Here is a 27,976-nt window from a genome sequence, read left to right as displayed (position 1 = left end):
ATGAGACAAAAAACATTCAAGCTGACTTTTAGACACTTTACGTCTTCGACCACACAACATCAAACACAAAATTTCTGTAAAGAGAGCCAGCTCTCTACTTTCTTGTTGTCCCATTTCTCTCGATGCTGTTCCGTAACCTCAAACTGAAACTAAAACTAAAACATATGCATGCACCACAGAGACTTCCTTATCTTAAGCCTCTGGGTCCCTGTTCAGGGCACCACTTGCAGGGATTGCAGAGGTTCTTGAACCAAAAGGGCTCAGGAAAGTGATGAGCAGACGAGACACAAATTGAGAGGACCAGAAGGCTGATGACCAACTGGCAAATTTTTTATTTTTGCATCAGGCTTATAAGCAGTACAAAGCAGGAAAGTTATACAATGCAAGGAGAACTTCTATGCCTGGGAAACAATGTCCTCACTCCCAGCTCCCTGGTTTCATGACTGAAACCAGGACCTCCCTAGTTTCACCTAGTTTTGCCTAGTTTCATATGTGTAAAACCCAGGCCTGGTTGCTAAGGACATGTCACCCTTTTTCCCAGCCTTTAATAAACAAATGCCTTCAGGTTAATGTTTCTTTTCTCCAGACAAAGGGAGCCACTCCATGTTCCCTCAAAACCCCAGTGAGAGACATGGTGCACTTGCAGTCTCTGACCTTGTCAGGATCCTGCTAAGCCACAAGGACCTTGTCAGATTGTGGCTCATTGCTCCCAACAGTTTCTGCCCATCATATTGAGGAACTTCTCAGTGGCTCCTTGCTAGCCCTGGCTCTTGCACAGGGAGAGAGTCTGGGTCACACCTTTTGTTAAATTTGCCCAGAATTAAAGGGAGTTTCTTTTGGGGGACATATCCTGGGGAAGTTGGTTCTGCTTGGGGTTTCTCCATTGCTTTTGGTGCTGTGTGTGGAGAGGGAGGTGTGAAGGCCATGCTGGGGCCTGTGCTCATTTTCTGCATTGATACTTACACAATAGGAATTAAATGTGGGAATGGCTTAAACTCAGTTGCTTGGTATTAGCTGAGACCTGAGGCAGTGTCTTGTGTGACAGGAGAGGTTTGCAGCTGTAGGTTCAATCCACTGAGAGCTGGAACTTTACCATGATAGGAGAGCCCTGCAACTTCAGCCTCCTATAGTCCACTAGCAGATTAGTGACCATTACTTCATTGCACTTTTGGCCTATTTATGAGTCCTGGGTCTATCTCATGTGTAGTCCACATAGCTACTAATGTCAGCCTGGGTTCCTCATTGTCAGGTAGTGGCTCAATGTAAGACCACAGTTGCCTTTCTGGCCCATGTTCAACCCATGGTCCCTCATGTTGTCTCTAGCATACCTGTCTCACTGGAGTTGAGGATCAGGAATTCCTTAAGCAGGTTCTCACACTCCATGGACATGAAGAAAGGAATGTGGAATATTCTGCTCAGTATGTACTCCTACAGTTCCATAAAGTTTCCTTCAACCAATGGCAGGGACCTGATGACCACTGTCATCAAGAGAATGACTCCAAGGTCCATGCATCTTCTAGGGGCCTATCATATTTGTGGCCCTAGACGAGTTTTCTGGCAGCATAAAGGGACTGCCACAGAAAGCTTCCACCATATGGCAAATTCGTTGCTGAAGGTCTGCAACCTTGATATTGACGGCATCATCTAAAACCAGGTTTTCTGGCTTTAGGTCCCTATGGACAATACCCTCTGGTGACAGTGCTGCCCTGTGGACACTTATCTGGAGGAATTTGCCTCAGTCTCTCTTTCATGCAACTCTTCTCGAGTTGGCCAGTGAATACTCCTGTCCACTCATGTACTCTTGACCAGGAGTGCTTCCTGTGGTGCTGTGTATCCAGAAAAGTTTAACTATTGGGGTTATTCAAGGCCTTGGGGATAGGGCTTGGTGGAATAGTTCCTGGAGGGTGAAGGAGCTCTGCTCACTCTTGTTAATGACTTCATAGTCACCTTGGTCCTAGTGAGGCAGGGACCAATCTTACCCTGCAAAGCTGTCCTGGTCCATGTTCCCATGGAGCAAGCAGCTATCAGTAAGGGTCTCCCAATCAACAGAAATGGCCCTGTAGTATGGCAACATGCTAAATACTGTAACAGCACTAACAGTACTAATTAACAACACCAACAAACTATGTGAGTTCAGAAGCATGCTCAGAGGTTTGGCAGAGTGGCTCAAGAGGTAGAGCACCTGACTAGCAAGCATGAGGCCCTAAATTTAAGCCCCAGTATCACCAAAAAAATGGCCAGAAGTATGCTTAAAAGTACAAATCCATGTCTCTTCTCTGTGGAAATTTTTCAGACACAAACTAAGGTTTGACTTTGGGGCTTAGTATCCTTTGGCTTGGGGAACATTGTAGTTGTCATCTGTTGATTCTGATACAAGAGGTCTGCTGCTCTGGGTAGCAGAGTCTCCCAACAGGAAACAACACTGTCAGTTCTAGGGGTGAGTAGTAGATGTTCAGTTGTATTTGGTGCACTTTCCAGAAAACTCCTGCTGTGATTCAGTGGCAGGTGTGTTCTTCCCTGGTCCAGAGGAATCAAAGGAACAGGCATTCCCTTCATTACATGTACTTTGGGGGTTTTTATGCAAAGGAACTGCTTTGTAAGCACTGAGGAGTCTGCCAAAGGAAAGGTAAATCTTGCTGCCCTAGAACTGAGCAAGTCAAGCCAAACACTGGCCAAGGTCAAGGTGGTAATGCGTTCTTCTTCTGTGATGGAAACTGGGAACAGCTCAGGTTTGGGCCTGTGAAGGCTTAACACAAATTCAGTAACTAAGATGTTGACTGCTAATTATTGGGAAGTTTTTTTCTTTCAAGTCAGTGGAAATGATGAGAAGAGAAAAGGGAAGAGAAGAAACTACTGAGCAATAGATCGCTACTTATTTAAAATATAGTTACAGGATTTTTCTGACTTACAGCTGAATTAAAGTTGAAATTGCAATTTTCAATGTTCAAATTGCAAATCTGGCTGGTTAAGGTGTTTACTCATACTTTAATTAGAAAGTTTTTGGTGTAGAACTTAAGGACTTTATTTTTTTACTATCATTCCATCCACTGCCCAACTCTTCATTGTCCTAGAACTTTGAGGAAACAGGTTGATTGAATATACACTTTGTAAGGTGTACAAGAGCAAGAACTATCTTATTTGTTCAATGATACTTCCCAGGGCTTGGAATAACACTGGGCAGGCACATAGTTTGTTCTCAATAAATGTCAATTGAATAAATACCACTTTCCATATTGCCTTATTTCAGATTTCTAAAACAAATCAACAGTTTCTGAGTTTCCCTTGCAGTGTTGTATATTTTATTTCTTCTTTCTCTTTTACTTCCCTTCTTTTCCCTTTCTTTCTCTTTCTTTCCTCTCTATTCTTCCTTTTTCTTTTCCCTTTCTCTCTCTCACATTCTTTTTTTTGGGGGGGGATGGGACTGGAGTTTGAACTCAGGGCTTTGTGCTTGAAAAGCAGGTGCTCTACCACTTTAGTCATACCTTGATTCAATTTTACTCTGCTTATTTTAGATATTAGGTCTTGCAAAGTATTTGCCTGGGCTGGTCTTAAATCATAATCTCAATCTCAGCATCCCACGTAGCTGGGACTAAAGTTGTGAGCCACCAGCTCTCTCTCACTCTCTCCCCTCCACCCTGCCCCGATACTGGGCTTGCACTCAGGATCTCAGCTTGCTAGGTAATGCTCTATCACTTTCCAGGTAGAGTCGCACACTTTTGCCCAGGTGGGCCCCAGACCAGATCCTCCTATCCAGTCCTTCCCAAAGCTGGGATAACAAATATGTTCTACCATGCTTTGCTTATCGATTGAGATGGGGTCTTGCTAACTTTTTGCCCAGGCTAGCCTCCAACACAGAATTCCCCCTCCCCAGTGTCTGGGTCCATAGGCTTGGGCCACGCACCTGGCTTAGCTGTTTCCTAAAAGTGGTGGCAAGGAGAAGTCTGAAAGAGCTTGAGAACCTTGCCACACTGTCACCTCTCAAGCTAGTGCACACAAGCAGATTATAAGATGGAATCTGCTGTGCGGCCAAGTTCTCCTTTTTGTGCATTCTTGTGGCCTTTCATCTAAAGGTGAAATAGTCTATCCAGTCACAGAAAGTCTCTGTGTCAGACAGTTACCCATGGTTTGGAACTTTGGGGCAGCAATGTAAATTGCCAGGGCTGCCTAGTGTCAGTAGAGAATGAGAACATAGGTGGTCTTTGCCTATGGAATTTGGGGACCAGAGGTCCCTGGTAGTATCTGGATATGTGTGGGACAGTGAGTTTGCAGGGCTGGAGGAAATGGGCAGGAAAAAAAGAGAAGGAATGTGGTGTGCTGAGACTGAGAGCATGAAGTTTTTGGAAGAAGCCATGCTCAGATCTGCAAGAGGCTGCTGGCTGGGGAAGGGGAAGGCCACACCTCCTGGTTTTCTCAGGTGTTCTCCTATCCAAAGACTTGTAGATTCCTCAACTATGTTGAGGAAATTCCTCTCTATTCCCAAATTTCTGGAAAAATTTTGTGAATAAATGTTGAATTTTGATTTAATGCTTTTCTGTATCAATCGTTATGATCATGTTGTCTTTTTCCCTTTCATCTGCTAATATAGTGGGTAACCTTATGTCATGTTTAATTTTGACCAAATACACATAAGACTCCAACATCCAGAATGAATGACACAGCAATTGCTCAATTAAAGTAAGTTAAGTATTAACAAATGTCAGTGATAAGGAAAAGAAGGTAGGCAGCAGAGAACACAAGAGGAAGAGAAATGAAGCAAAAGCAATTCTGAGATGATTTTGGATCAGGATAAGAATGGTAAGCCTCTATAGAATGGACAAGGAAACTAAAGGTGAAGGCTACAATAATTAACACAACAGGAAATACAAGGGTAATTAATAAGTAGTAGTAAGGATGCAAAAAGAAACAAACCCTCATGAATTACTAATGAGAAAGCATAATCACTTTGAAAAACAGTTTGGCAGTTTCTTTAAAAAGTACATATAAATTTATCATATGACCTAACAATTTTACTCCCAGAAAATGAATATATGTGACACCTAAATATTTGTACCTGAGTGTCCAGAACAAAATTAGAGTAAGCCTAGCTGCAAACTGAAAACAATTCAAATGTCCATCAACTGGTGATAAACAAATATGGTATATCTATATAATATAAAGAAATAAACTATTGGCACATGCTCCATAGTTACCTTTTGCTATGTGATAAAATATCCCAAAAGTTTGTGGCTTCCTAGGTCTCTCATGAGACTACAATCAAGGTTTCAGGATTGGAGTTCCATCCAAAGACTTACTGGGGAAGATCTACTTCTACACTTACTTATGTATTTGTTGGCCAGATTAAGTTCCTTGGGGGGTTATCATTCTGAGAGCCTTGGTTCTCAGTTAGAGACCATCCTTCACTCCTTGCCACATAACTCTCCAACAAGGTGACTTGCTTTATCAAAGACAGAAAGACAAAGTTCATAATCTAATGTAGACTAGTCATGGAAGTGATATGTCATTATTCCATCTATCCATATTACACATGAGAAACAAGTCACTAAGTCAACCAACACTCTAGGTGAGGAAGACAGGGATCTTTAGGAATCTTAGAGCCAGCCTGCTAAGGGCAAATACAGCAATGTGGTTGGACTTAGGTCATGTGAAAAGGGAGAGCACATGGTGGAGGTATGGGGATAGGTGGTAAACCCAAAACATGAAAGCATTTGATGTCCCCACTCCAGAGGAACTAATACAGAAACCTTAAAGCGACAGAGGTCAACACGAGAAGGGGATCAGGAACCACTGTAAAGATTAGTTAGAGATGAATCAACTTGAGATGTAACACATTTGTACAAGGAAGCAATGCTAGGAATCTCTCTGTATAGCTATCCTTAACTCAACTAGCAAAAATGCTTTGTCTTTCTTATTAAGCTTATGTCTTCTCTTCAACAAAATTAGAGATAAGGGCAGAACAGGTTCTGCCTGGAAGCGAGGGGGGATAGAAGGAGAGAGTGGGGGTGGGCAGGAGGGAGAAATGACCCAAACAATGTATGCACATGTGAATAAATGAATTTAAAAATTTTACTCATGCAATATCCAAAACAGAGGAAAAACAGATAGAATGGCCCTCAATGTGAACACAACCAAGGAGCTAGCACTGCCTGAATTTGAACACCCTTTCTGCCTCTCATGTCTTTTTGTGGCTCAATATTAACATGATTTATAGTCACTACAGATGACAGTAATAGCATTTTTAATCATTAGGAGTTTGAAAAAAGTTAAGCTCATCATTTCCAACAACCTAGAATAAGAAATTAGTTACCTGTTAAATTTTAGGTAAAGAATGGAAAAGGAAATCTAACCAACATGTCAACTCCTGAGACATAATTTTTCTCTTTGTTTTTCCTTCCCTCCCTCCTTCCCTTTCTTTATTTTTTGCAGTACTGGGGATTGATCACAGGATCATGCACATGCTAGACAAGCACACTGAGCTACAGCCCCAGCCAGAGATGTAATTTCTCATACAATGAAATACATGCATGTTTTCTTTCAAAGTAGGAAACAAGAATAACTATTTCTGATGCTTAGGCTCATTTTATGGAATTTACAATGGAGACTATCTGCAAATTACCAGAATAAATTAACCCCCCAACTGTGCATGTAACATATTTGACACACATAAAAATTATAATAGGATGCATCTGGCTCTAAGAAACAGCTGCATCTCAACTGAATGAAGCAAATTTTCTTCTGTAACTAGAAGTCATGTTGCAGAATTGCCAGAGTGGGAAGCCCAAAGACATCCTCTTAAACTCAATTTTTTTATTTTTTTGTCCCCTTCAGTCCAGAAGTTTCCAGAACACGTCTACAACTGTAGCTAGAACTAGGACATGTGTCAATCCCAAACAAATTCCTAACGTTTTCTGATTGGCTTAGTCTAATGAGGATTATCTCTGAACCTTCTAGAGGTAGGTGGAAAAATGCAAATTAGGGCTTTGTCATTATGGAAAAAATGGGTTCTGGATAACAAAGAGTTGGTAAGAACCTATCTAGTTTGTTGAAAGTGAACTCAGGAAATAATAGCTAATACCTACATAGCTCATGTGTTGGACCTCATAGCTGATCAATTATTCCCATGACAACCCTATGAAGTAAGTGTATCAGTCTATAGTCATGCCTACTTGAGGAAAATACAACATAGGCAGGATCATAGTACAAATGTAAGAAGTCCCTGTCATGCTTGGGTTATACAATTCATACCAAAGTAGGCTTCTCATGTAAACGCATCAGGAGGATATTACCTTCACACAATGCAAAGCAATACTGTGTTCATTTTTTTCAAGCACATAGCTCACAATGCTAACATAGCCAAATTTATCTATGATTAGTTTGTTTCTTGTTTAAGGTGTCATAGTCATATTCACATTTTTTCCAAAGGAAAAACATATCTATTTTTGACATTTTAAATATGCAATTAATATGAAGTTGATCTTTGTGTATATGGTGGTGTGGTTAGAATCAATGTTTCTTTTTTCCATATGGTGATCCAAATAACCCAGGACCACGATCAAGAAAATCACCTTTTTACCACAATACTGCAGTTTCCTTTTTATCATGCACCAATGTTAAACATTTCTGGACATTGTTCATCTTTGTGCCTGTATCGCACCATCTTAGTAAGTAAGTACAGCTTTATAATAAGGCTTGTTTGTTACCTGGCAACCTCAGTCATACAGCTATATTTTGTTATTTTCAGATTCTCTTCATAGGTTATTTGCATTTATGTTTACATTTTAAATTCAGATTTAATTTCCAACCAAATCTACTGCTTGGTGATTATGAATCTACCAGTTTGGGGGAAAATGAGTCTTCAAACTTAGAAAAACAGAACATCTTTCATTTATTTTAGCATTCAAAATCTCCCAAGTTTTGTGCTAAATTATTTAAGACTTCTATAATTTAATGTTTTAGGCTAATGTATTATAAATTTAATAGCAATATAGTATAGTACTTAAAGTATACATAAAGTATATATGTATATATATTTTATCAAATTCTCTCTATATAGAACTTGATAAAACTTAATTAACTTGTATAACCATCACAACAATGACAGTGAACATATTATGTACAGTGGTCATTGCCTGATGCCCAGTAGCTTGAAATAACTGTTTCCTCTATCTTGTCAATTTTTACAATTTCCTATTGTTTCAGGCAGAAAGGTAAACTTAGTCCCTATTAGTCTAACCCAAGAGGATACAAAGCCCTGACATCATTTAACTTCCAACACACACACACACACACACACACACACAAATATGTATATATATAATTTTCTAATAATAAATCTTGCTAAATTCACTTATTTCTAATAAATTCTCCATAGATTCTTTTTAGTATGTATACAGTGACATCATCAAATCAATTGGACTTCAATCTTCTCAGTTTTTAGGATTTCAATTTCTTTTTCTTGCCTTAATAACCTAACTAGAACATTCAGTCCAATGTTGAATAGAAGTGGTTCCTATCTCATTTTTACTATCAGGAAGAAATATCTCAATACTTATCTGTTGATTCAGCAACCCTCTTCTGGATATACCCAATGAAAATGAAATTACCATCTTATAAAGATCTGCTCAGGCAAGTTCACTTCTGCATTATTCACAATAGTCAAAGTATGGAAACCCATGCATTCATCAGTTGATAAGACGGTGATATGTGTACACACACACACACACGCAATATTATTCAGCCTTAAAAAAGGAATCCTGTCATTTGCCATAACGTGGCTGGACCTGGAGGACATTATGCTAAGTGAAACAGACACAGAAAAAAATATTGCATAATCTCACATGTGGAATTTTTACATAGGTTGAATATATAATATAGGGAATAAAAGAGTGATTAACCAGAGCAGGGGCAGAGAAGGAAATGGATGGCTATAGCACAAATAACACAAAATAGCAAGTACAAGTATTTAGGAAGTACAAGTGGTACTATAAAGTACATCATGGGGCTACAGTTACTGTATTCAAGATTTTTGCTGAGATTATAGCCACTCTTGCCACAACGGAGAAGTGGATAACCAAGATAATGGAAGCTTAAGTTTTCATACAGCATCCATTTTACATATAAGTTATATCATCATATATACTTTAAGTATACACAAAACTTATTTACCTATTAAATATGATGTTTGTTTCAGGTTGGTTTTATTTACTATTTCTGAAGTTTTCTTCTATTTTTAAAAAATCATACCCAGGCATAACATTTTATCAAATATTTTGTTTCTGCATCTATTGAAATAGTTATATAATTTCACTCCCTTTTACTATAAATGTGGTAGATTATATTAATTAAATTAGGATTATGAAAGGATTTCAGACTCGGAGGAAAGAAGTTACATAGTGCAAAAGACTCCCTTTCAGATTCCTCCAACTGTGCCTGCATTCATTCTCTCTCTCTCTCTCTCTCTCTCTCTCTCTCTCTCTCTCTCTCTCTCTCTCTCTCTCTCTCTCTCATACACACTCACACACACACACACACAGGACATTTTCCCCAAAGCATTTGAAAATAAGCTGCAGACATGAGGCTTCATTACTCTTTATAATCTAGTGTATGCTTTCCAAAAACAAGGCATTAATCTGTAGAACTCCTCAACTATAATCCAAGTTAGGAAATAAACAATGATAAGCACTCCCATCCAATCTTCACACCCTGAATTTTGCCACCTATTTTAACAATGTCTATTTTCATTTGTTGTTAAATACCTTTAGTCTCCTCCAATCTAGAATAGGTTCTCAGGATTTTCCTTTTGTTGATAGTTTTAAAGGAAAAATTCTTTACATTCTGTAAGATTATTTTTCAAATAGGTTCATCTGATGTTTCCTCATAAGCAAACTCCAGCTATGATTTGTTAAGAGCACCACTCAAACAATGCTGTGTCTTCTCAGTGCATCTCACTGGAGCTGCATGGTGAGATGAACTTTGATCACCAATCATACTGTTGTATGCCAGGTCTCTTTGCCACAAAATAACCACTTTTACCTTTGCTCTTTGCTCTACAACAATCAGTTACACTTTAATTTTTTGTGTGATTTTTCTGGTTGTTCCCAATTGGCACACTGATTGGCTCCAAACTACTAAATACAACCTAGGAGCAGAATCTATCTGTGTTTTCTTAAAGTTCCAAATTTAACAGGTTTAGAATCTACAGATGATTCATTGTGGGTATTTTTTTTTTTTGAGACAGAGTTTTGCTTTGTAGCCCAAGCTGGCCTCAAACTCAGTTCTCTTGTCTCAGCCTCCCAAGTGCTGGGATTACAGACCTGTACCATCATGCCTGGCCTGTCATAACAGCAGAAAGTTCTGGCTAAACTGTTAAGACACATGCCAGTGAAGGAAGCAGTGATACTTCAGACTCACTTTAATTATGCCTGTAAGTTTAGACAAGCAACCCACCTTGCCCTTTAATCCTCCATTTCCAAGGATGAGTCTTTCAAAATAAGTCTCTCAGAATTAATAAAAGTAAAATATCCTAGCCAGGTGCTGCCGGCTCATACCTGGAACCCTACTCAGGAGGCAGAAATTAGAAGGATCACAGTTCAAAGCCACCCTGAACAAATAATTCATGAGACCCATCTGGAAAAAAAAAAAGACCTTCACTAAATAGGGCTGGTGGAGTGACTAGAGGTGTAGTCACTGAGTTCAAACCCCAGTACTGCAAAAAAGAATCCTGCTGGCAGGCTTGTGTCCTACCATATGTTCCCAGAATACCCATCTGTCTCTCCGTGAACATTTTGGTGCCCTCTTATTGGTGAGTCTCCTTGATAAGAATCTGCCATTGTTTTGCACAGGCAGAGCAATAAACCTTTAACTTGCTTATGACCACTTGCTCCTCTGATATGTTTTCAGACCTATGTCGTAAACAGGGAGGAACAGTAGTCCAACCAATGGCCAAATTGTATTTTAACATTGTAAAATTCTATTATTAAATGAAAAACTTCTTCACATTTTCTATAATACTATACCCTCCAATTCAACATCTCTGATGAATAATAAATTTGGATTTTGACTTAAAGCTTCCATACATTTTCTCTAGCATTTACTAGCTAATGTTCCCAGAGCTCCCTCTTAATCCATATGTCCAATAAAATGTCATCTAATAATAAATGTTTTCCTATAGTTTGTGCATTTTTTCTGGCCTGGGAATGATGTTTTCTCTACCTTAGGGATGTTAACCAAGGTCTCTTTCCTTAAGAAAATATCTCAAGAGGTGATGCTTTGCAAAAGATTTTTGTTTACTCATCAATAGGTTTATAAGACTGAGCTTTTTAAAAATATATTATGCATGGTCCAAATTCTGGCAGAAAATCTTTAAATACTCAAGATCATCATTTTGTTTTCTCCTAAGTGTTCTATATTTTGAGAAGTGACATTAGGCCAAAGATGTTCTCAATATCCATTATACTAATACATGTTTTCTGAGAGTGTTTTCCCTCAATTACTACATTTAGAGGGTCTCTCCCCAAGTGTGTTCTCTTATGTACAGTGAGTTTTAACTTAACATAGAATGACTTCCCACAAACACTACATTCATAGGGTTTCTCCCCTGTATGTATTCTATGATGTGCAATGAGTTCTGACTTCACACAGAATGATTTTCCACATTCGTTACAAATATAGGGTTTCTACTCTTGGGGATATACCCAAAAGACTGTGACACAGGTTACTCCAGAGGCACCTGCACACCCATGTTTATTGCGGCACTATTCACAATAGCCAAGTTATGGAAACAGCCAAGATGCCCGAGCACTGACGAATGGATTAAGAAAATGTGGTATCTATACACAATGAAATTTTATGCAGCATGAAGAAGAACGAAATGTTATCATTCGCTGGTAAATGGATGGAATTGGAGAACATCATTCTGAGTGAAGTTAGCCTGGCCCAAAAGACCAAAAATCGTATGTTCTCTCTCATATGTGGACATTAGATCAAGGGCAAACACAACAATGGGATTGGACTTTGAGCACATGATAAAAGCGAGAACACATAAGGGAGGGGTGAGGATAGGTAAGACACCTAAAAAACTAGCTAGCATTTGTTGCCCTTAATGCAGAGAAACTAAAGCAGATACCTTAAAAGCAACTGAGGCCAATAGGAAAAGGGGACCAGGAACTAGAGAAAAGGTTAGATCAAAAAGAATTAACCTAGAAGGCAACACACACGTACAAGAAATTAATGTGAGTCAACTCCCTGTATAGTTATCCTTATCTCAATCAGGAACACTTGTTCCTTCCTATTATTGCCTATACTCTCTCTTCAACAAAATTAGAGATAAGGGCAAAATAGTTTATGCTGGGTATTGAGGGGGGGAGAGGGAGGGGGCAGAGTGGGTGGTAAGGGAGGGGGTGGGGGCAGGGGGGAGAAATGACCCAAGCCTTGTATGCACATATGAATAATAAAACAATAAAAAAAAACAAATATAGGGTTTCTGTCCTATGTGAGTTCTCTGATGAGCAATTAAAGCTGACTTCTGATGGAAGGTTTCCCACATTCATTACATCCAAAAGGTTTCTCCCTTGTATGTCTTCTCTGATGTTCTGTGAAACCTGAGTAGTAGCAGAAAAGTTTTCCACGTTCAGTATATTCATAGGGTTTCTTACCTGTGTGAATTCTTAGATATTTAGTAAGAGTTGATTTCTCAGAGAAGTATTTCCCACATTCATTACTTTCATAAGGCTTTTCCCCAGTGTGAGTTCTTTGATGTTTAATTAGGTCAGACATTCTGAGAAAGGCTTTCCCACAATCACAGCATTCGGCTTTTCACTTTTGTGAGTTTTCTGATATATAGTAAAGACTGACTTAAATGATAAGGCTTTCCCACATTCTTGACACTCATATAGTTTCTCCCCTGTGTGTATTCTCTGATGTTGAGTGAGGGTTGACTTCTCACTGAAGGATTTACCACATTCATGACATCCACAAAGTTTCTCCCCTGTGTGAATTCTCTGGTGTTTAATAACGTCAGAAATCTTGTAGATTTCCCCACATTCATGACATTCATAGATTTCCCCTCTCTGTGTGTTCTTTGATGCCTTGTGTGGGCTAACTTCTGGTTGAAGGTTTTTCCACATTCATGACATTGATAGGGCTGGTCTCCTGTGTTTGTCCTCTATTGTACAGCAAGGACTGACTTTTCACTGAAAAACATTCCATATTAATTATATTCAATTATACTGTCCATTGAGTGTCTTCTCTGAATTGGACTGAGTTTTGTCTTCTGGCTGATGGGATAAGCAGTTCAGTGTTCAAAGAGAATGGATTGCTCAAGACAATTTTCTCTACTTTCATTAAATTCATAGGCATTATTTTTTGGACATCTCCATGAGCAGTAAGAGACAACATGTCACAAAAGATTTTCTTATATTCAGTACATTCACAAGTTTTCTGTCTTGTGTAACCTCTCTTATGCATAAGGAAGAGTTAATTCTCATGGAAAGCTTTCTGACATTCATTGTATTCAAATGGTTACTCCAAATTTGAATTTTCTGATGCTGAACAAGGTCTTCATAACACAGAAGCTGTTTTCACTTTTATTATACCTACAAGATTTCTCTTCAGAATGAATTCCTTCATGCTTATCATCACAGTGCCATTTTTCACCTCTGTTAAACCCACTGAACTTCTTTTCTGAGTACTCTCTACTGGTATCAATTAATTCTGAAATATAAATACAGTGATAAAGAAGATTAGTTGACGAAAACATTTAGGAGAAAAAGCATTAGCTTATGATAACACAGTGCACACTTCCCATTTATTCCTCTTTTCCACTCTACATCCAGCAACAAATCAAATTTCTGAGAGTTCTAATTCATAAAGAAACAGTCCTATATCCTAGGTTTCAATTCTGTGTCTAGCTCTGATTCACTATGAATAAAAATTTGCAACAAGAGTTGCCACTGGGGTCAGACCTACAGTTCTGTTCTAGTTACAGTGCTTTCCTTTACCTCTGCAGCACTGGAGATCCCAGACTACCAGACTCTTTCAGTGCTTTCTGACTTTGCTCCAAATGAATCTCACCTGATTTAACATCAGTCCCTAGTTGTGCTCTTATATGTATGTCTCCACATTTCTTGTGTATCATGCCACCCTAGGAGCATTGTAAGTTCAGCTGCAGAAGTCTTGTCTACCTTTATCCTAACACTTTTTTTCAGTTATGCATGCCTTTACTACTAGAATATTATCTAGGTCCTAGCAGCACTTTTTTTTACAATGTTCACTGAAATAAATATATTTTTACATCTGAATTCAGGTTTGAATCAAGCTATCCTTTTACAAAGCTAGAATAAATTTATTTTTCTCTATCAAGCACAACTGTTTGTCCCTCATAAATTGCTCTTTCTCATTCACAATCTCATACTAAACATTCTTATCATTTTGTTAGATGCAGTCCAACAATGTTTCTAACAGGTGCCTTCCCCCTGCCTACACTTTCAGCTTCTTTGACTGAAAACGTGTCAGGACTGTTGCATAATTCATTTTAACACAAATATGAGCTGCATTTTAAGTTAACATTAATATTCTTTGCTTTTGTTTAAACAACCATGTTTCAGGTAGGTATTACTCTACCTATGATTTTCTTTCAATGCTGTATATATATTAAATCAACAGTGTTTTACAAATGTTAATCAGAATTACCTTTGCCAAACACTAAATTTTAGACTTCATATTGAAAATCAGTTGAATGTAATTTATTTTTAAATAATTCTGTTTTTAAAAGCCTACCAATATGGGGGAAAAATTTCCAAAAAGCATGTATAGAAAAAATGTATTTAATGCTTGTAATAATGGTTAAATGTTACTAAAAATCTACATAAAATCCAATGTTTCCTGTTCTTCTTTGAGCTTGATATGTGCATGTATGAGGTGGATCACCTACAGTGGCTTTCATATTCTACAATAATTTTTTTCAATTGTATTGGAGTTTGAACTTGGGATGCTGGGCTTGCTAGGCAGATGCTCTACCACCTAAGCCACACCCTGGCCTTTACATTCTATATTTTTTGAAATGAGCATGTGTTACTGTTGCTAAGAAGAAACAGCGAAGTTTTTAGTCTTCTTGTTGAAGTGTATGTGTGACTGCTGTTAAGAAGAAAAAACAGACAAGGTTTTTCAGTCTTCCTGTTGACAACTCAGAATCTACAACTCAATTACCTGACCAGTGTATCTGGAAAGTATTTGAGGTAATGCTTTCTGACTTGATTATTATGAAAGAACTTCCCGTATCTGGCTTCTTAGTCAAGCAAAATCATTAGTAATGTAATATGAGACTATGAGTGAACGAGACCTTTCTCTTTGGAGGATTAAAATTATAGTGGGAAAGAAGTCTTGGTAAACTAATGTGTGTGGAAAATTTCTTGATGTGCACACATACATGAAGAAGTAATCTAAAGTACTCAATGGGGTCTTCATAATTAATAAGAATAAGAAGCACTTATTCTACATCAAGCACTATTTCCAAATTATTTGCTCTTTGCCCAGGTTTTTCACTTCCAACCTCCACATTTTCCACTGCATTTTCAGCAAAGTCTTTTCTGCCTGTTTCTCCAAATTGAACTTTGATTACTACAGTGGTTTCATTCTTTTTCCCCCAATTATTTCTTAGGACTTAACAGACAGCTCATAGGATATCTCCTTAGGGTCTTACTACCTCTTAGTTTCCTCTTGCATGCTCTTCACTCCTGAACCAATTACTTCATTGATTTACATTAAAAATTAGTGCTAAAAGTCTGGCTAAGAAGTAAAGCACATGCTTAAGGCCCTGAGTTCAATCCCTAGCACCAAGAAAAAAACAAAAACAAAAACTCATAAGGCATAGTTAGGAGGATTGAGGTCTGAGGCCAGCTTGGGCAAAAAAAAAAAACAAAAAAAAAAAGCTAGAGGTATGACTGACCTAGCAAGTACAAGGCCCCAAGTTCAAACTCCAGTACCATCAAAAAAGGTTAAAATAGTACATTTTAAAACTAGTTGTATAGTTCAGTGACAGAGCACTTGCCTTGCATGTGCAAGGCCCCTGGTTTGATCCCCATCAATGCAAAAAAAATTAATGCTCAATGACAATATCCAGGTATTTCATGGGACCTAAAAGAGAAGGCTTAGAAATGATTTTTGCCTAGGCAAGGCAATATGCAAAGGAGACAGCATGACCAGGGAGACAGTCATCATATAGAGATACACTTTGGAAGTTGCCTTTTTAAGAAAAGTAATGTTGAAAAATTAAAATAATTAATTTAAATTTATTTTAAAAAAAACTACTGGTGAATCTACACCATATGAAAGGTTTTTCCTATCATATTTTGCAATTTTTCTTTAAGTGTAATACATAAAATAAAATTTAAAAAGAAAAGAGAAAAAGTAACATTGATCTTGTTTGTGAGCTTGTATTAAAATCCCCTGCCTGAACATTACAAGATGGGAATTCTCTAGTCACTTGTACCCTTTTCATCACTGACAAGGTGGAAAGAAGTTTTAAAAAGAAAACTCTACAATAACACCTTTTTATCTGGACAGCATCTCAGCAAGCTACTCATTCAAACTGCCCGCCCTCTGATATGGTCTTTAGTAAGCTGAAGCAGGTTTGGTCACCCTGCACAGTGGAAGAACTCTGACTCACTGTTGAAAGGCACCACTGTGGCACTCTGAGCCACGGAAACTGCATGGAGGCTGAGCCGTCTGGGCCACTCAAAGTTATTGAAAGAGCTTGTTCAGATGCAAGAGCTAACCCCAAGATTACAGAAGTCAAATTCATTCTTGCCTTGTGATTCCTGTGGAAGGTTAAGGGTGGGGAAAAGCCACACATTAGGAAGCAAAGCCCACCCATTTCTGGGAGAAAATCAAATCTGAACTTCAACACCTTCAGGAGTTACATCATCACTGCCAACCTCAACAAGAATGGATCTGTTCCTACATCCCTCATCTTTTTCTTGGTACACATACCTTAGCAAGGCAGTCTGATTACTAAATGCTGTTGTTTCCGGGAAGGGATGTCTCCAGGCTACTTACTGGAAATGAGATGGATAAAAGGGGCGTATCTGTGTTTGGGAGGACCATACAGACCTATTTGTTTTTGGTTTTTTGGGGGGAGGGATTGAACTCAGGGCCTCATGCATATGAGGCAAACACTAAACCACTGAGCTATATACCCAGCTCAAATACAGACCTGTTTTGAAAACTCAAGTTCTCACTCCAACCATACTCCTTGGTATCAGGTGCCTCATTCTAGCAGAAATGCCATGCCAGAGCTTGGCAAAAAGACGATTTAGGGGATTTAAACTTAATTCTGTTTAAGTTGCATGAAAGTGTTGTTAAAAGGCTTTGATATCTCTCATATCCTTCCCAGACAAAAGGTCTGGAACAATACAGAATGAATGGAAAACATATGAAATTACCAAAAAGATTCAGACTTTACAACAATGGAAGGAAATCCAACCCCTCCCTGCTAAACAGCTACCCAGGCTGCTTAACCTAACTGAAAATTATATTCAAACTGGCAGTTGCTTCTACCATTCCTACCAGATGCCTGACCAGGAAATAGCAGCCCTTACCTTTTCCATGTGTAATAAATATCTAGGCATTGTTTTCACAGGGAGGGAGAAGTGGAGGGTTATGGGGGGCGGGGGGGGGTGGTGAACTAATTGGTGCTTTGCACAAGGAGTGTTTGGATTGCAGTCCCTATGAAACAAGGACTAAACTGAATTACTTGAACTGGAATAGTGAACCAAATTAGGAGGCCTCCTAATAATTGAAGAAATCATTATTTCCACAGGTATCACTTGTGCCCTTTGGATTGTACTTTTTGTGCATGTAAAAGGCAGTCATCAAAAACATTTTAAGAAACACCTCTATAGCGTATCAGACTTCAGATGTGCTCAGTGAGCAGTTTTCACTACAGTGTGGTTATTCCATTAAAAAGGCTATAGAACTTTTCCCTGAACAGATTCATTCATGACCCTGTGTTAATTTAGAAGGCATTTAGTTGGTTTCCACTGACTGGCCAGCATGAAATGGATGACAGAGTATGCCATGGACCTCCTTGCAGGTCAAGGCAAAGTCTAAGCAAACTACTAATATATTCTGCTGTGCCTCTTGGATCAGGTTAAAGGTCAGTGGAAAACTTGAGAAGGAAGACACCTGACTTTCTAAGATAGAGCTTTATGGTTAAAGAGTAAAACAAAATAAACTTGGAATGGCATGTAGGTAGAAAAAGTAGCCCAAAAAAGTAGCCCAAAGTCCCTATAAAGAAATAAAATGAGTGGCACTGGCAGTGGGGAAGACTACAAATAAAACAATTTTCTGTTTCTGCCCAGCGAGGACTTTTTGAACAACCCTTAAAGAAACTTGAGATCTAAGCTAAAAGAATGAGACTTGGAGAATAATTTATGACTGGTTAGATAGGGATAGACTTTCAGAGAGATTTACCTCCCCAGACAAAATTTATATTTCAGGGGGGTAGGGAGTGGAGTTTCTGGAGGCTTCCTTGGGTTGTAAAACTGGAAACAGTATTTCTTATGTCCCTAAACCTGGGATCCTAAGAGGAGGGGACAGCTATTTTCCTCTGCTCTTTATACACATGTACCACTTTATCACCTAAAATACTGACTCCGTATGTATGTGTACAGTAACCCCTTGTCTTCTGTCTCATTACCATAAGTAAGAAATTGATGTTCCTGGAAACTACACATTTATTATGAGACCGAAAGTAAATAATAAGTTATCTATTGTGTTCCAGAAGCCTCATGTTACATTTGTGATATCAACAAAGACACATTAAGAAAAATTTAAAAGTCTGACATTAAAAAAAATCTTTATAAATAGGTAACATCAGACCTAAACTGTTTCATTGGTAAATTATTTCAACATTATGAGAAGAAATAATGGCATGCCTAGAATTGGAAAAATGTGAAACCACTTAACTCATGAGAATAGCAGTCTTCAGTCCCCAAACTGAAAAGATCATTAACATATTGCAGAAAAATCCTACATCAGACAGTGAAAAGCCAAATTCAGTGATAAGGAAAGCAGAAAAATATATTATGATCTATAGGGGTTTAATTCAAATATATCAGGTTGGTTTAACATTTAAAATATCAATCAAGATTGTTCACTATCTTAATGGAATAATGAGAATCATACAATTATTTCACTGAATTCATAGTAACAACTGCCAACATTCAATAGTTAATAACTCTTATGAAACTAAGAACAGAGGGGAACATCCTCAATATGTATTTGGCATTTATAGAAATCCTTTGGTGAATATCAAAACTGATTGTAATATCCTGAACAGTGTGTCCTTGTGGTCAGGAACAGGACAAGGATTTTCATTCTCATCACATCTACAATACCTTTTGCTGGTATTCCTTAATGAGTACCAAAAGTCAAAAAAGAAAAGAAATGAAGACAGATCTAAAGATGGAGAAGGAAAAAATAAAACTGTCTTTATTCACAAATGACATTGTTGTTTACATAGGAAATTTTGACAAATCTACAAAATAACTATGGAATAAGCAAATTTAGCAGGGTTATAGGACACAAGGCCAATGTGCCTTGTGTCAATTGTGTTTCTACATGTTCGCAACACAAGTCTAGAAATAAAATAATATAAAGTAAAATATAATAGAAAATAAAACAGTAAAACATGAATATAGTTAAAAATGCTTAGGAATATATTCAACAAAAATATAAGCACAGCCTCTAAACTGAAAATTACAGAAGCAAAGACCTAAGTTGGATTTAGGAATTAGAAGACTCAATATTGTTAAAATATTAATTCTCCCCAAATGATAAAGGAGATCTAAATAAATGTACCAGCAGGCATGTAAATGTGTGTGTATATTCGTGAAAATCAACGAGCTAATTCTAAACTTTACATGAAAATGCAAAAGACTTACAACACATTAGCACTTTCCCAAACATAGATACTATCTTCATGCATGTTATTTTTTTGCTGATACTAGGTTTGAACCCAGGACCTTATCCCCAGCCCTTTTTGCTTTACTTTATTTTACAGATAGGGTCTTGCCTGTGCTGGCCTCAAGCCTCAATCCTCCTACCTGCTTCCTGCGCACCTGGTTTCATAGGCATATACAACCATGCCCAACATGCTTTTCTGAGACAGGGTTTCATTACCTTTTGCCCAGGTTGGCCTCAAACTACCATGCCTGGCTTATATTTTAATATATTTTAGAGGTTAAAGATATAATTCACAACATTCTATATTCATTTTTTCTTTTTTTTTGCTGGTGGGAATGCAAGCTAGTGCAACCACACTGGTAAAAAATTTGGAGGCTTTATTTTTTTCATTTTTCTTTTATTATTCATATGTGCATACAAGGATTGGTTCATTTCTCCCCAATGCCCCCACCCCCTCCCTTACCACCCACTCCGCCCCCTCCCTCTCCCCCCACCTCAATACCCAGCAGAAACTATTTTGCCCTTATCTCTAATTTTGTTGTAGAGAGAGTATAAGCAATAATAGGAAGGAACAAGGGTTTTTGCTGGTTGAGATAAGGATAGCTATACAGGGCATTGACTCACATTGATTTCCTGTGCGTGGGTGTTACCTTCTAGGTTAATTCTTTTTGATCTAACCTTTTCTCTAGTACCTGTTCCCCTTTTCCTATTGGCCTCAGTTGCTTTAAGGTATCTGCTTTAGTTTCTCTGCGTTAAGGGCAACAAATGCTAGCTAGTTTTTTATGTGTCTTACCTATCCTTACCCCTCCCTTGTGTGCTCTCGCTTTTATCATGTGCTCATAGTCCAATGCCCTTGTTGTGTTTGCCCTTGATCTAATGTCCACATATGAGGGAGAACATACGATTTTTGGTTTTTTGAGCCAGGCTAACCTCACTCAGAATGATGTTCTCCAATTCCATCCATTTACCAGCAAATGATAACATTTCGTTCTTCTTCATGGCTGCATAAAATTCCATTGTGTATAGATACCACATTTTCTTAATCCATTCGTCAGTGGTGGGACATCTTGGCTGTTTCCATAACTTGGCTATTGTGAATAGTGCCGCAATAAACATGGATGTGCAGGTGCCTCTGGAGTAACAGTCTTTTGGGTATATCCCCAAGAGTGGTATTGCTGGATCAAATGGTACATCGATGTCCAGCTTTTTAAGTAGCCTCCAGATTTTTTTCCAGAGTGGTTGTACTAGTCTACATTCCCACCAACAATGTAAGAGGGTTCCTTTTTCCCCGCATCCTCGCCAACACCTGTTGGTGGTGGTGTTGCTGATGATGGCTATTCTAACAGGGGTGAGGTGGAATCTTAGCGTGGTTTTAATTTGCATTTCCTTTATTGCTAGAGATGGTGAGCATTTTTTCATGTGTTTTCTGGCCATTTGAATTTCTTCTATTGATTCATTAGTTTTGGGAGAATTTAGTTTTTTAAGTTCCCTGTATACTCTGGTTATCAGTCCTTTGTCTGATGTATAGTTGGCAAATATTTTCTCCCACTCTGTGGGTGTTCTCTTCAGTTTAGAGACCATTTCTTTTGATGAACAGAAGCTTTTTACTTTTATGAGGTCCCATTTATCTATGCTATCTCTTAGTTGCTGTGCTGCTGGGGTTTCATTGAGAAAGTTCTTACCTATACCTACTAACTCCAGAGTATTTCCTACTCTTTCTTATATCAACTTAAGAGTTTGGGGTCTGATATTAAGATCCTTGATCCATTTTGAGTTAATCTTGGTATAGGGTGATATACATGGATCTAGTTTCAGTTTTTTGCAGACTGCTAACCAGTTTTCCCAGCAGTTTTTGTTGAAGAGGCTGCTATTTCTCCATCATATATTTTTAGCTCCTTTGTCAAAGATAAGTTGCTTATAGTTGTGTGGCTTCTTATCTGGATCTTCTATTCTGTTCCACTGGTCTTCATGTCTGTTTTTGTGCCAGTACCATGCTGTTTTTATTGTTATTGCTTTGTAATATAGTTTGAAGTCAGGTATTGTGATACCTCCTGCATTGTTCTTTTGACTGAGTATTGCCTTGGCTATTCATGGCCTCTTGTGTTTCCATATAAATTTAACAGTAGATTTTTCAATCTCTTTAATGAATGTCATTGGAATTTTGATGGGAATTGCATTAAACATGTAGATTACTTTGGGGAGTACTGACATTTTTACTATGTTGATTCTACCAATCCATGAGCATGGGAGATCTCTCCACTTTCTATAGTCTTCCTCAATCTCTTTCTTCAGAAGTGTATAGTTTACCTTGTAGAGGTCTTTCACATCTTTTGTTAGGTTTACACCTACGTATTTGATTTTTTTTGAGGCTATTGTAAATGGAATTGTTTTCATACATTCTTTTTCCGTTTGCTCATTGTTAGTGTATAGAAATGCTAATGATTTTTCTATGTTGATTTTATATCCTGCTACCTTGCTATAGCTATTGATGATGTCTAGAAGCTTCTGAGTAGAGTTTTTTGGGTCTTTAAGGTATAGGATCACGTCATCTGCAAATAGGGATATTTTGACAGTTTCTTTACCTATTTGTATTCTTTTTATTTCTCCTCTTGCCTAATTGCTCTGGCTAGGAATTCCAGTACTATGTTGAATAGGAGTGGAGATAGTGGGCATCCTTGTCTGGTTCCTGATTTTAGAGGGAATGGTTTTAATTTTTCTCCATTAAGTATAATGCTGGCTGTAGGTTTGTCATATATAGCTTTTATAATGTTGAGGAACTTTCCTTCTATTCCTAGTTTTCTTAGAGCTTTTATCATGAAGTGATGTTGGATCTTATCAAAGGCTTTTTCTGCATCTATTGAGATGATCAAGTGGTTTTTGTCTTTGCTTCTGTTAATGTGGTTTATTACGTTTATTGATTTTCGTATGTTGAACCACCCCTGCATCCCTGGGATGAAGCCTACTTGGTCGTGGTGAATAATCTTTTTGATGTGTTGCTGAATTCGGTTTGCCATTATTTTATTGAGGATTTTTGCATCAATGTTCATTAAGGAGATTGGCCTACGGTTCTCCTTTTTGGAGGTGTCTTTGCCTGGTTTTGGGATAAGTGTAATACTGGCTTCATAAAATGTGTTTGGCAGTTTTCCTTCCCTTTCTATTTCATGGAACAGTTTAAGGAGGGTTGGTATCAGTTCTTCTTTAAAGGTCTGATAGAATTCAGCAGAGAATCCATCAGGTCCTGGACTTTTCTTTTTGGGGAGACTCTTGATTGCTGCTTCAATTTCATTTTGTGTTATAGGTCTATTCAGGTGATTAATTTCCTCTTGGTTCAGTTTTGGATGATCATATGTATCTAGAAATCTGTCCATTGCTTTAAGATTTTCAAATTTATTTGAATATAGGTTCTCAAAGTAGTCTCTGATGATTTCCTGGATTTCCATGGTGTTTGTTGTTATCTCCCCTTTTGCATTCCTAATTCTACTAATTTGGGTTTTTTCTCTCCTCATGTTAGTCAGGTTTGCCAGGGGTCTATCGATCTTGTTTATTTTTTCAAAGAACAGACTTTTTGTTTCATTAATTCTTTGTATGTTTTTTTTGGTTTCTATTTCGTTGATTTTAGCTCTTATTTTTATTATTTCTCTCCTTCTATTTGTTTTGGGATTTGCTTGTTCTTGTTTTTCTAGGAGTTTGAGATGTATCATTAGGTCATTGATTTGGGATCTTTCAATCTTTTTAATATATGCACTCATGGCTATAAACTTTCCTCTCAAGACTGCCTTAGCTGTGTCCCATAGGTTCCAGTAGGTTGTGTTTTCATTTTCATTGACTTCCAGGAACTTTTTAATTTCCTCTTTTATTGCATCGATGATCCACTCTTCATTAAGTAATGAGTTATTTAGTTTCCAGCTGTTTGCATGTTTTTTGTCTTTACTTTTGTTGTTGAGTTCTACTTTTACTGCATTTATAGGTTAAAGATATAATTCACAACATTCTATATTCATGATATACATCAAGATTTAAAAGTACTGACTTATAATAGTAAAAGTCAGGGATATTTTCATAAAGATGTACCATGGAAGACATAGCCTCACATAGAGTCACCTGAGAAACAACAACGATAAACATAAAACAATTGGGAAAAGGATGATCATTTTAATAAACTTCTCTCTTTTTTTTTTTGATGATACTGGGGTTTGAACTCAGGATCTCTGAGTCGATAGGCGGATGCTCTACCACTTGAGCCACTCTGCCAGCACTTTTTTTTAATGAAAGTCTGTTCAACAAAAGATATCACTAATAAGAATGGCTAGATAAGATATAAATCAAGAAAAGATATTTTTTGACACATCTCACAAAAGATTCATATCCAGAACATATTTTAAAGCCACAAATCAATGAGAAAAAGACTGATGCCCAGTAAAATAATATTTGTAAAAGAGTTTAAAAGATTTCACAAATGAAGAAATTCAGGTAGCCAACAAATGTACGAAAAGCAGTAGGTGGCAGTGGCTCATGCCTGTAACGGTAGCTACTCAGAAGGCAGAGATCAGAATGATCAAAGTTTGAAGCCAGGCCAAGCAAATAGTTCACAAGACCCTATCTCGAAAATATCCAACACAAAACAGAAATGGCAGAGTGGCTCAAGTGGCAGAGTGCCTGCCTAGCAAGCACGAGGCCCTGAGTTAAACCCTAGTGCCACCAAAAAAATGTATGAAAAGATACTCACATCATTAATCATCAAACAAATGGAAATTAAAACCTACCAAGAGAGCTTGGTGGTGATGCACACCTGCAATCCCAACACTTGGGGGCTGAGCCAGGAGCATCAAGACCCTAAGCTACGTAGCAGACCCTATCTCTAAACAAGGAAACAAACAACCTAATGAGATACCACAACACAATGACTAGACTGGCTAACAATTAATTGGATTGTGTATCTAAAAAAAAAAAAAAACAAAAAGCAAAACAAGATACCTTAGTTTCTTGTCTTTTTCTTCTAATATTTAACAAGACAAGATTACTTTGCAACACCAGATACGTGGATTTCATCTCACTAGCAAGCAAGCACTTCTGTAGCAGCAGACACCTGCAGGGCATCCTCGAATTCAATTCTGACACAATTTACCTGCAGCTAGTGTCAGATCCCACAACAGAAGGCTCAGTCAGCCTCAGCCCAAGACTCCCTCCACCCAACTTTAGATGCCAGTAGCAACCTCAAGATTGTTTTACCTATGCTTCTAATGAACCTGCTATTATCAGGGTTCCCACAACCTTTTTCTTCAGTTCAATTAGTTCACTTGAGTAGCTCATGGAATCAGAGAAACACTTATGTTTACCAGTTTATTATAAAGGAATTTTACAAAGGACACAGATGAAGAAATGCAGGCATGGAATGAGGTATGCACCAATATGCACGAAGGGATGAAGTGGTTTTAGGCCAACTCCAGACAAACTACCCTCCATGAGACTCATGTGTTCAGCTATCCAGAAGCACTCTAAACCTTGTCCTTTCAGACTTCATTGCATATGCATGATATCCTTGGCCATTGGTAATCAACTTAACCTTCAGCCCCTCTTCTCCTAGGAGACTGGGCACTATGGTTGAAAGCCCCAATACTTTCCAGTTACTGGACTCCAACCTGAAACTACCCCAGGGGTGTCCAGTCATTAGTCAATTTATTATGATACAAAAAGACACTTATCACTTTGGGGATTCCAAGGATTTTAAGAGTTGAATGCCAGGAAATAGGGATAAAAATCAAATACCTATTATACAATACCACAGACTGACAATACCAAGTGTTGAGAAGAATATTTTGTAACTGGAACTCATGTTACTGGTGGCAGTATAATTTAATACAACCACTTTTGAAAACTGTTTAAATAGTACTAAAGCTAAACTTGTAACTACTCTATGCCCTACAAGTCTACTTCTAGTTAAACATCTAACAAAAATGACAGTTAATGTCTTCAAAAGACATACACAAGAATATTTATAACAATGTTTCTCAAATTCAAGGCAATTCAAATAAGCTTCTGTAATATAATGGATAGAAACACTCTCATTCAATCCTACAATGGAATGCTACACACCAATATAAGGGAATGCTTTGCTGATACATTTCATATAATGCCAAGCCTGAGAAGCAGACTTTTTGTCTTTTTGCCTATTTATTTACCTATCTACCTACATACAGGGAGGAGAGGAGACATACACACATGGTTTAATTACATTTATTTGAAGTCAAAATCAGGCAAACTTCAACTATAATAACAGAAGGGGTGGTGTTATCTACTGGGAAGTGGCCATTGGAGAGTCTTCTGGGGTGCTGAAAAATGCTCTATATATTTATTTCAATCATGGATACATGATTTACATTTGTAAAATTTCATTAAGTGTTCATATAACTATAATTTATATCTCAATGAAAAAAAGGACAGCACTTGTGTATGAGACTGATACTGAAAGATGCTGGGTGATTCAGTGACACTACATAGCTGAACCATGTCAACACGCTACTTCTAAAGGTGTGGAGCCTCTGCCACATGATTCCTGAAGAACATTTTAATGGTCTTAGTAGAAACCCTTTATAATATACTTTTCTCCTAAATACCAAATGGCACATACTCACTCACTCACATGGGTGGCTCTGGTATGATGGGACTTCTTCCTCTAATACCCACAGCTCCTCTCCTTGCTCCAGCTTGAGGATCACTTCTGGTTTAGGGACGCAATATCCTGTCAATAAGAATTATATGATTTAGGACAAGCTGGGAAGGTTTCAAGGTCCCTCAAGGAGGAGGGATGATATATCTCAGAATGCACAATAAAACTGGCTCATTTAATTCTGTCACTGGGCAGAGGAAAATGAATTTTTTCTAGTACCCAAGCAGGAAAAAGGTGTCTTTGGTCTCTGAATTCTAAACCTAAATATTACTAAAATGCACAAAACTTAAACACATTTCTGTAAATAAGAAAGGGATATATATACTGCTCATCTCAATTGGAAATGACCTCTACCTGCCCACTGAGATGAGGTGGCTATAGGTCTCCAGTGTCTGCTCTCAAGGCAGAATCCAGATGCTGCCACTCGTCCTGAGAGAAGGCCACGGCCACACCCCTGAATAACACTGATCCCTGAAAAAGCATAATTCTGCTCATTCTGATGTGGTCAGAATCAGGTGGTGTGAAAAAAGGTAATTAATGATAAAATGTTACAAAGGACCTCTAGTCTATGCCATGTTTGTGTTATACTTCATTGGTAAAAAAGAAATCGCAGCAGAAACACTCTGTTAGTAAATTAGTTTATTACTTTATGCAAAAATATCCAAGTACCTACATGTGCCTAGAATTATCTTGGTTTCTGGATATTCCCAGTTGAATACAGTACTTCAAAAAGAAGAAGTTTTCAAGTAAGGATCACATACACACAGTCATACTTACCACAGTACTTGAAGGACCCACATTACAAGGTATGTTCAATAAAGACAGGGACCATAAAAAAGTTCTTTGTAAGTTCATCTTGGATTTCACCAAAGGGATAAAACTTAAGTTTCTTTAAATACATGCCAAAAATATAAGCAAAGGCGATAAGCCCAAAAACAAATGTGGCAAGTCAGTGGAACTGAAAATAGCACAAAATGGTAGGTCTGAACCTGTGATGAGATGAAGGCTATAGAGGCAAAGGGGGACAGGGAAACTAGATGACATATTTTACTTTAATCCTATTAGTGATCTCCAAGTATTTAATTATTCACCTAATCTGTAAAACTTTTGAGCAACCACCAGTTTTATTTATTTCTAAATTTAGTAAAATATTGTCACTATGCATAGAAGGAAAGCTTAATTTTGTTCTTATTTTTTAGATACAAACATAAACAGACATGCTAATATAGAATTTTCTTCCCATGCCCTAAAGGACTGGTAATATAGGACATATACAGAATTATGATGCAGATTCTTTCTGCTCCACTGACTAGGTTATTGCTGTGATTAACAAAATCAGATGGCCAAGTG

The 27,976-nt window shown here is 37.8% G+C and overlaps 1 protein-coding gene across 1 annotated transcript; it reads right to left on the bottom strand.

Moving 5' to 3' along the window:
• Nucleotides 1–291: 291 nt before the first annotated feature.
• LOC109675093 (uncharacterized) lies at nucleotides 292–27,930 on the bottom strand. The gene is given in 11 exon segments (XM_074079491.1): nucleotides 292–11,677; nucleotides 12,466–12,534; nucleotides 12,537–12,803; nucleotides 12,806–13,054; nucleotides 13,057–13,365; nucleotides 13,368–13,514; nucleotides 13,517–13,558; nucleotides 13,561–13,707; nucleotides 26,600–26,698; nucleotides 26,985–27,019; nucleotides 27,021–27,930. Coding segments are annotated over 11 exon segments (1,743 nt in total). The 5' UTR covers nucleotides 27,122–27,930; the 3' UTR covers nucleotides 292–11,399.
• Between the last annotated feature and the right edge of the window lie 46 nt (nucleotides 27,931–27,976).

This window comes from Castor canadensis, chromosome 7 (genome assembly GCF_047511655.1).
Source record: "Castor canadensis chromosome 7, mCasCan1.hap1v2, whole genome shotgun sequence".
NCBI classification, from domain to species: domain Eukaryota; kingdom Metazoa; phylum Chordata; class Mammalia; order Rodentia; family Castoridae; genus Castor; species Castor canadensis.
Note: the sequence above shows the minus strand (reverse complement) of the source record. Positions and strands in the feature narration are given on the sequence as shown.